This window comes from Lampris incognitus, chromosome 14 (assembly GCF_029633865.1).
Source record: "Lampris incognitus isolate fLamInc1 chromosome 14, fLamInc1.hap2, whole genome shotgun sequence".
NCBI classification, from domain to species: Eukaryota; Metazoa; Chordata; class Actinopteri; order Lampriformes; family Lampridae; genus Lampris; species Lampris incognitus.
In genome coordinates, this window is record NC_079224.1 from 33,147,665 (window position 1) to 33,158,170 (window position 10,506).

A 10,506-nucleotide genomic window follows, 5' to 3' on the forward strand; every position below is an offset into this window, starting at 1 on the left:
TGGGTTCTGGTGCATTTTTTGAAATGCCTGCCTTGCTAGCGCTGTGTTGACTTGGGGCACGAAGTATGCATTCAAAGCCTCGACCGCCTTCTTGTAGTCCGTTGCATGACCAGCGTCCAGTAAAGTTGAAAAAACGACCTGAACGTCTGGTCCAGCTAGATGTAGTAATATTGCACGTCTCCTTTGCGTTGTAGCTTCAGGTGAATCGTCAGCCAAGATGAGCCCTTTTCCGTCAGCATTAGTAGCTCGAACGATGTTAGCCACCGCTTCCATCTGGAACCTACCGTGGCTGGCTCTGTGTAGCATGCGAAATTTTGAATCCCGGATTTCTCCATACTAACTAGCTAAACGTGACTCTTTTTTTGAATATAAATTTATTTCTGATTTTTCGCTTTTTTCTCCCAATTTAGTGGCCAATCGATCCCTATTTTAATTCAAACACCCACCCTCGCACTGTATGCGTTCGCCAACTGCATCTCTCCGGTCGGCAGTTTCGAAGGAGACCGCCTCGTCACTTTCGTGACAAGGCGACTCCAAGCCGAACCACTGTTTTTCCGACACACACAGAGACGCATTCACGTGACGAACACAAGCCGACTCCGCCCCCCTCCCGAAGACAGCGTTGCCAATGATCGCTGCTTCGTCGAGTCCGGCCATAGTCGGATCTGACGAGACCGGGGCGCGAACCCCAGTCCCCAGTGGGCAACTGCATCGACACAGAGCCGATGCTTAGACCGCTACGCCACCGCGGACCTAAACGTGACTCTTTTAACTAGAGCTAATTCATGTTAATCCTCGTCGCCACTGTTGTATCTCTACTTTACTACTGAATTAAGCATCTTATACAGAATTTAATCTCAATTACTTGGACGACACATCGAATTTGCGGTCTCTTGCTGAGCGCGCTTTATAAGAGAACGAACTTGCACGAGCGTACCCACAATGCCCTTGCCTTCCTGAGGGGCGTGGTAACCATAGACATGACAGATAGGGTTGTCTGAAAGGACTTCATTGAAAAGAAAAAAAAAGGCAGAATCCTCTGTGTTTCTTTTATTGATTTTAAAAAGCAAGAGATGCCAATACAAAGTATATATTCACGTATTAGCCTGAAATAATCTCAGATCTCACTGATGTGTTTCGTATCCTGCAGAAGGACAGATATCATTCAGTGTTCAGCAGAAAAGGTCTGGAAAATACATGTGTAGGAAGATACAACAAATACAATTTAAAAATAAATGTATGAAGTGTAGAAAAATACATCAGTGGAGAAGTCTAGAATTTAAAATGAAAAAGTCAAAATTGTTAAATTGTTACGAAGCTCCACAGCAATCAAAAATCCTCTACAGAACACGTCCCTTTTTCCTCACAGCTTCCCGCACAGGCTTAGGTTTCGAGTTTGTCTTTTTTAACCCCCTTCATTTGGTTTGGCTTTTTTGAGGAGATTGATGAGGGGGAGACGCTGCAGTGGCATCAGAGGTACAAGTTGTGTTGGCTCCACAACAACTTGTAAACTGAATGTGAGTCGACAGAGTGTACATATGCAATTAAGCCAGGCGGTGGGTTAGACCAAACACACGTGTAAAAATGTAAAAAAAAAAAAATGAGGAAAATTATTTTCTGCCCATCCTTTCATCACATCAGAGAGTGTGGCCCGAACAATAAACTACCAACGTCTTACATTGTAAGAGTCACCTGCAAGGCAATCATTCCAGGTATTTTGACCTGATATTGTTTAAGTAAAATGTTAGTTCATAAGAGCAGTTGAGCTGGGGTCCATCTTTGCAAAACAATATAAGAATGAACAATAAACAAAGTGTAAAGAGCATATAAAAAGAGAATTCATGTTAAAGAAATAAATGATATATCTTACCGTCACCTACAGTAGAGCTTATGCATTATTAATACAGTACAGCTTATACAGTAATCACCTGACATTCAATTATAACTTATTTTGCTTATATTATGCTATACAGAATTTTTAAGGATTCTGTATCTAAATGTGATATCATCACTGATGTCATGATATCACACAGATCAAGGGTTTACTTTCAGCGCCTTCATCAGTACGTTTTGAGCATCTTTGGCAAGTGCTGCAAGACAGTTATGCAGAAATGAATAAGTTGACGTAAAAGAAAGTGCTGATGCTGCTGCGATGCCAAATAGTGGAATAAATCTTGCCACTTCCTCCGCTACAGATAACGCAATTCCAGATGCAGACGTGGTTAATGCTTTAATAATCATCTCTTTGTTTATTTCTTTCAATACAAAAGGTGATCTCATGACTGCTTTTAAATCATCCAAAGGAGTCTTTGTGCTTCGTGCAAGTTTCTGCAGTGATTTGTTATCAAGACCGAAGCCCAACACATACTGATGGATGACGGTAACCAGAACGCTTGTATCAACCGCAAAAGAAAGGCCAGGGACTGGTGCAACTGCTATTAATGCAGATAATGAGGCACAATACTTTATTTTAGCTTGGAAAGCCTCTCTTCTCTTGTTGAGGATACCCTCGTTTATATTGGGAATGGCGAACAGCAGAGCATCCCTCTTGTGTTTAGGAAGTTCCTTCTCCAAGGTGTCCTCCAAGAGTTGGAAATCATACAGGCCGACATCAAAATTGGAGATCAGGAAGACTTTAGCAGATTTCATCCCATTATCTTGAAGACCTGGAGTATGTCACAAATGGATATATGACTTTTTCTCTTCAAATGGTAAAATTACATCAAAACAAACTATTTAAAAAAAAAAAATGCCCTAACGTCTCTTTTCCCATCTAACTATTAAAGAAGTATTATGATGATCACAACACCTTTAACGAAATGTTCTTAAATGTTTTTGAGGCTTTTAAGGAATCACATGAAAAATATAGTGCTACCATGTTCAGACCAAGAGATAGTATATGACTATAGCTGCTCATCTTCAAGTGAATGGCTTGACTTTTCAGCCACATTTGACACAGAACTGAAAGTATGGCAAACATCTCATGGATTTGCTCTCAGCTTTTACCTAAACACAACCAACAGTTATCACTGTTTCATGAGCAGCATAGCCCATGTCATTTGTGTTAACTGTATTGTGTTTAAATATCAACACAATCTGCTGTCATTGTAAACACCCATCTGCTGCTCTGTTGTAAGTGCATTATTTGCATTGTCTTGGTAGATCTGGATAATTGTGTATTCGCACAGCTACATTGTATAATAATTATAATAGTATTACAACGATTATGTCACATATTTTCTTTACGTTTTAGAAGAAGTAGAAAGCCACATTATTTGACATTGTATTCTTACAATGAATTAGTTCTCTGCATTTAACCCATCCCATTGTATAGGAGCGGTGGGCAGCTGCAGCACTCGGGGACCAACTCCAGTTCTTCTTTCCATTGCCTTGCCCAGGGGCACAGACAGGAGTATTAACCCTAACATGCATGTCTTTTTGATGGTGGGGGGAAACCAGAGCACCGGGAGGAAATCCACGCAGACACGGGGAGAACATGCAAACTCCACACAGAAAGGACCTGGGATAGTTTGGGTTTCAAACCCAGGACCTTCTTGCTGTGAGTCAACAGTGCTAACCACTGGCCTGCCTTGCCGCCATCTTTACGTTTTCATCCTGAAGGTTTTGCTTGGATGTTTTACTGTTATGGGTTGTATTTAAACCTCTACCTTGAAATTTCAAAAACGTTTTAACAATTTTCAATGTTGTTTACTTTCAAAATTATATTGGTGAGAGCACCCGCAGGTCAGCCGGCTACACTGTGTGTGACTACTGGCCATGATAAATAAACTATAAGATACTAACCTTTACAACAATATTTCCTGATTTTGTCAAGCGTCTCAGCTTGATTGAAGTCCCTCTGACTTCTCTCTGCATCACGTAAATTGTTATCAATCTTAGAGCGGACAAAGTACAGCATCTTCCCCATTTTCTGGATGGCCAAAGCCAGCTTCACATCATTTTCTGTGAAACGATCAGCTGAGATGATGATGAAAAAATCAAACTTCTCAAATCCAACATGCTTCAGGTATTTTTCAGCTGGGAACTTGGTGGTACCAATCCCAGGGAGATCCCACAGAACAACATTTGGATAGGATGGATGGGGGTACGGTGTAACCTCCATGGTGGTTTCCACACAACCAGTGGGAGCAGCTCCCTCATCCCTGTTGTCAATGCCTCTGAAGGCATTAACAAAGGTGGATTTACCAGAGCCTGAGTCTCCTGTAACGGCAATATTCAGTGGAATATCTTCCTGCTGTTTCAAATACTCTTGGATCTTCTGAGCAGCTGAAGCAGGATCATTGTTCTGAAGTGCCTCTGCTATTTCTTGTGTTGGTTCATTTTTGAAACGATTTTCCATGGCTATCCTGTAAAAGTTAAGGAAATGTAATATGCTGTGAAAACGTTTGTATAGTTTTCTGCAAAGACAAACATGCAAATAGGATTCAATGCATTGGTGGAAAATATTTCTGGATTTATTGTCCCAAGAAATAAAATGAAATATAATCTAGAGAATAAGAGTAAACACTTAACCTTAATCATTTCCTGTCAACAGCTACTCACCCTGAGTTGATTCTCCAATGAAAAATTAGATTAAATTGGAGCAAAGGTCTTGGCTCTGTCGTGATACAGAAGTCTACAGCAGATTAATTACTTTAACAATATTCTCAATCGTGATAAACAAATGAACTTCACAAAAAAAAGTTTCCACTCCGTTACTTGCACACTCCAGCCTGTGTGAAGGCCACAGATGAAAGGGTAATCATTCAAGCTCAAACTCCTGGACTTTGGCTCCAGCTCCATCTGTTCTCGCCATATTTATGCTGGAACCAAACTCCTGCCCTTTGGGCGTGGCAATAAGACGAGTCACACCATTTACAAGAAATCCTGTTTAGTTGAAACTCTTCCTGGCTCAGCTGTGAAATCGAGCATGAAACGTGTTGGAAATAGATTCAAGATTTAATTCATTGTCATTGCCATTATGTACCTGCGTACATAAAAAAAAACGAAATGCTGTTTCTCCCAACCCACAGCATTGCAACAGAAAAGATAAATAAATATATATATATATAATTTTCCTAAAAACGATACCACTAAAAACATATAAAAACATAGAGAACCAAAAAAAAGGAAAAAAAGCACAAACAGTTAACAACACAGTCCATTAAAGTACAATTTCAGTTCAATTTTGACAGCTGGTGTCTGTCAATGAGTGACCAGCACTGATGGGTGGGGCTCAAAATGAAATGGCTTTCTTCTTTCTTCTTAAAACACAACGTGAAAAGGAAACACCATGATTATTGAAAAAAATACCGAAAATTAGATTGACATTGTTATCTATAAAAGTCCCCTTTTCGTTTATTCACCTATAATTATTTATTTTACTGGATGTCATATATCAGTTTATTTTGTTCTCTCAGTAATAATCAGAATCAGGCCTTATCGGCCAAGCATGCTTCACACATAGTATAAGGAAGTTGCCTTCGGTTGTCAGATCTCACAAAATACATACATACAAACTTACATACATTTAACACGTATGTAGTGTATTTGAATAAGTGCATTACTCAGTGTGACTGCTAGGCGGCACTGTAACTTTGCTGTTGTGTTACTGTGTTTGCATTGAGACCACAGAATAAAACGTTGTTGACTGACTAGAAATGGCTTCCATCAAATCATATATTACATGGTGTCAGAATAAAACTTGAAGAAACCAAAGAAAGGAAGAAAATGGAGCAGATGAAACGTCCGACCTCATTAAGTCTAGAAGGAAATCTAGCGGGAAATTGGAGAGTCTGGATCCAGAGATTCGAACTGTTCCTTGTCGCCAGCGGAATTGACGAAAAGTCCGATGCAGTGAAAAGAGCCACGTTCCTACATGTGGCCGGAGACGAAGCAATTAAGGTATATAGTCCATGGGCCAGACGATATTTCGGTACACTCAAGGTGGCAAAACTTACTTATAATTTTTGAAAGGATCCATGTCTGTAGATGATATTTTGGTATGATAACCATTCCTGAGTGGCAGCTGTATCACAGTTATCAGCTTATGAAGTTAACCACCCGCTAAACTAAATTGCATTTTAGACGCTGGTGCATATCCTGGTTTAGCCTCATGGTCAGGACATTTTTCAATGTTCTATAATATTGTCTTTAGTATCATTTTAAAGGGGACCTTCTGTTGATTGATATTACATATAACCCGAGTGTATTTGTATCACTATGTATGTAACCAAGGTATTATTTGTATTACTCTGTATGTAACCAATGTGTGTAACCAGAACAGAGGGTGAAGGAAGACACATTCATGTCGATAAAATATATTACATGCCTCGCACGGAATGTGGGGGGTTGCCGTCCTCTGAGGCCTTGGGAAAGATACCGTGTCTGTTGCAAGGAGGGCCCCCGATAAGAGTTGCAGGATGAGCACTCCCTAAAGCTCAACCATGAAAGGGAGCATTGACCAAACATAGTGGACAGGAAAATCAAGGCCATGTGTGATGAATGAACAAGGGAGGTTTAGCATATAAAGAAGCACACACACAATAGAAAGTCAGACACATACGACGGATTGGCAGAGTGTGTCTCCAGATCTGTACTCAATAAAATCATTTTAATCTCCTAAGACGTGGTGGCTGTTTTCTTCACATCAACGGACCCGGGGACGAGGAACACGGAGGTGTTTTCCCGACACTTCTTAGCTTTCATTCAAGCCCTGTTGTGGATATTTCTCACAAATATAGAGGTCACTTGAGCTCTTCAACCCGTCAATAACACACATCTTTCTGCAATTTTCGCCTAAACTATATACTTTCTTTTAGCCCTGTGGCATCTAGGAATATCAGGGACACAAAACACAAAAACTGGAATACTCACAGGACTGTAAAGATTCAGAAAATGTATAATATACCCATACTATTTCATTGTGTGAGGTGATTGTGAGCCTTAAATGAGAACTAGACCAAAGCCAGTTAGGTCACAAACTGGTCTCTATACATTTGTTTAAATACACAATCAAAATACATGATAAAAAGGAATACCATAGTGAGGTAATGAACTATTTTAATATTTTAAACAACATTGACATTTACATATACTTAGTCAATGATACATGTAATCCCATATCATTAGTGGGTATATGTAATGGTAATGGGTAGGGTAATGGGTATATGTGAATATGGTTACATTATTGTTATCAAGCTCTGGGTAACCAAGTCCAGAATCAACATCCTGTGCATCAATAGACTACTACCACAGTAATACCATCAGAATCATCACACTGTCATTCATCAAACTGCTCGTTTCTCTCATCATCTGACTCCCCAAGTTCAAAGTCCAGTTCTGGACCATCCTGCTGTTTTTGGTTACTGCAGGTCTGTAACCTGCACATGTCTGTGCATGGAAGTCCATTTGACAGGCACATGCAGCTTGGCATTTTGCATGAATGCACACACTTGCATGTTAGCATTTCCAAGACCACATCTGGTGCAGGTGGGGAGCGCATCCAGGAAATGGCCAGCTTGCCTTCATCGTCTGTCCATCCATACTCAGTAGGGCTTGGCACCACAGGGTTAGCCTGCAGACAGCACTTCCATATTGCTGCCTGATAGTTGGCTCGTTGAACATGCATAAAGAGACAGTCTCTACATGGTGGCAGCTGGCTGGACTCAACCTCTCCCCTTTTGGTGCAGAAGAGCTGGTAACGCAGTTTGTTCACCTCAGCAGTGCTGCTATTAGCAACATACATCCGACAGGTGAACTGCTCAATTTTCTGGAACAGCTCATCACTCACATTCCATGTCTGTCCCAGTTGACTAAAAGTCTCTTGGCAGGAAGTGTGCTTTCTCACTATCTTCAGGGCATTCAGCTTCCCTCGACCAGCGAATGCACTGACAGTGTCGCAGCCTGTGAAGGCATGTAAGCCAATTAGGCTGTCACAGATGCTGTCTCCAAGTGAACTTGCCAGTTTGGTGATGTCGACAAACCGTGTGCGGTTCTGAGTCCCACACTTCTGGTAGATGGGACAGGTGATGTCCTTCTGGAAGCCAAGACAAAGCACCATGACATCAGTGTCCTCAGCTGTGATGATAACTGACTTTGAGCCCGCATTTGCTGCATGCAATGCATGCAGGAGCAGACGGGTGTCAGCTTCTTCATGTGTGGAGTGCAGTTCTGCTGCTTCCTCACACCCATCTTCTGTCAACTTGTAGCAGGTTTCCTCACAGGTCATGTACAACACCTTGCCATGCAGCATAGCTCTGTATCGTGGGAGTTTCCACTCTTCCACCAGAAACTTGATGAGACTGGTCTTGTTGGAGGAACTGCACAGAAATTTTCTCCACTGCTGGACGTGGTGTCCCCCTGCAAGATTCTTGTACTGGAGAGTGATGTCTCCACCCCGGTTCAGTCGTTCAGCATCTTTGATCGAAGTCTGGTGATAGACATCAAAAACAACATCAATCCTCCCACTCTGTGCTCCCTCATGGAGGACCTGGGTCAAGGCTGACTCTGCCACCTGTGCAAAGGTTTTGTTGTTGCCATTCATTTTTTGGACCAGGCTCATCCCATCAATGATGGAAGTAGATGGGATTGGGATGTCTTCTGCAGGAGATACATTCTTTTCAAGCTCTCTGGCAAGTGCAGCCTTGTTTGTTTTTCGTAAGGACCCATCAGCATTTGCCAGTGCCCATGGTAGTGGGCCCAATGGGTAGGCAAGGACATCCTTCAGATTCACCTTCCTGCTTTCAGCCACCAGGATCATGTGACTGAAAAGGTTTCTATCTGCCTTCAGAACCACATCCTGTGCTTTCTTTCCATGAGCTTGTTTTGTGCTGACACTGGAGAATGTTTTCAGACTTTGCTTGGTCATCTTGTCGTGGAATTTCACAGGTGGTGGGTCTGCATCTAACCTTGTTTGCTGGAATGCTTGGTAGGCCTCTTCTCCTTTCTCAAGATCTATGGTCACATCAGGTGGAGCCATGTTGCCAGTGGAGAGGCTAACCAAATCAATCTCATCAGGGGACATAGGATTGAGCCAGTTATTCTCCATAAGGTCCATGAGAGACTGGACATCTGCTTCATCTCTCTTGATCCTTGGACTCTGTAGACCTGGATGAGACCATTTGCACCTGCCTTGACCTGTCAGGTCTCTCAGCTGTCTGAGGTACATGCTTCTATACTCAGCTGTGAGATAATATTTGGTCACAGCTCCAGGCTTCAAGCTGAATCCCTTTGTCCCTCCAGCTGTTTGGGTGTCTTTGTTCACCGTTTCTTCTATAGCTTGGTCAACAGGGATTCGGCCAAAGGGATTGGTGGAGCCCAGTTGGACTGAGAAGCCTCCTTCCATGAATTCTGTGTACACATCTGGGTGTGTGATGGGCAGCTCAGACATCTGGGCGTAGTAGTAGGGGAGGTAGCGTGCATAATTCATCCTGTCATAAGCAAAGCACCATGGGATCATTGCTCGAATGCTAGCCAAGTGTAGCATCCAGTCTCCCTCTCTGGATGCTCGGATGAGCCCCAACAAGATTTCAACAATGTCCAAATAGGACATCCAGAAGTTCGAGAGGCTGCCGTTTCCACCTCTAAGGAACTCACGGTAGACTTCAAATAGATCCATGATGCGTGTACAAGTGCTGTTCTCGAGGACCTCCTTCAAAGCATGTTGTGAGACTTCTTTCCCAAGGCTGTCAATGGTCTTCAGTGTCTCATTCAGGTGAACCATGTCATTCCTGTGAGTTTCTTCCAACCAGGACAGGAAACCATTCCAGGTCAGTCGCATGAGAGCCTCATACAGGAGCTTGTGTAGTCGCACTGCCCTGTTGTACTTGCGGCCATGCATAACACCAGCAATTGAGCCTTCTGCAATCATGCCAGACTCAATGCAGAGGTCTTTGAGTCCAGCATCTTGGAAACGCTTTCCTATTATTGCCAGCAGTGTGCAGATGGTGTGGAATACCCCAAGCCTAACGATGATATCATGGAACTTGTCATGGTGTTTCCATGTGATCTCGACAGCCTTCGCATACAGGGCTTGGTCAAAGACACAGACAATCTTCCTCAGGCCTAAGCACTGCATGATGCTCAGTGACTGGTTAAGCACCTCGTTGACAGTAGACATTTGTGTCGCTGGAGCATTGATGGTAGGCAGATAGCCTATATTGTCGGGGATGACCGTCATCTCTCCTCGAGTCAGGATGTTGAAGCCTGTCCAGCTGCTGACTGACTATTCTTCTTGTTGTGACATGCGTGCTAGGACCCAAAGAAGGTTTTTCTCTCTGGCAAGCTTAGTATTGGCTGCAGTATCGGCATCTGACTTTTTGCTTTGTGGTGGCCCTACCCGTTGTCCAGCATTGTAAGTTGGTAACATTGGTGGGGGTCCATCAATGCTTCTCTTCTTTGTTTTGGGAACAGTGGGCATGGGTTGGACAGGAAGTGGGTTGACTGGCTTTGCTTGCACAGCAATCCCATTGACTCTGTGAGATGTTCCCTCACCACTGACAGTTT

The 10,506-nt window shown here is 42.7% G+C and overlaps 1 protein-coding gene across 1 annotated transcript; it reads right to left on the bottom strand.

The window, feature by feature from the left end:
- Window positions 1-1,035: 1,035 nt before the first annotated feature.
- LOC130124010 (interferon-inducible GTPase 5-like) lies at window positions 1,036-4,770 on the bottom strand. Its single transcript, XM_056293368.1, has 3 exons — window positions 4,564-4,770; window positions 3,805-4,367; window positions 1,036-2,666 (listed from the first exon to the last, which is right to left on the bottom strand). Exons 2-3 carry the CDS (start codon window positions 4,358-4,360, stop codon window positions 2,035-2,037), a joined length of 1,188 nt encoding a protein of 395 aa, XP_056149343.1. The 5' UTR covers window positions 4,361-4,367; window positions 4,564-4,770; the 3' UTR covers window positions 1,036-2,034.
- Window positions 4,771-10,506: the final 5,736 nt, after the last annotated feature.

Coding starts and splice junctions, on each gene's coding strand:
- LOC130124010 (XM_056293368.1), bottom strand. CDS start 4,360: ATGGAAAATCGTTTCAAAAATGAACCAACACAAGAAATAGCAGAGGCA. Junction 2,667..3,804: donor CAGGAAATATTGTTGTAAAG/GTTAGTATCTTA, acceptor GACATACTCCAG/GTCTTCAAGATAATGGGATG.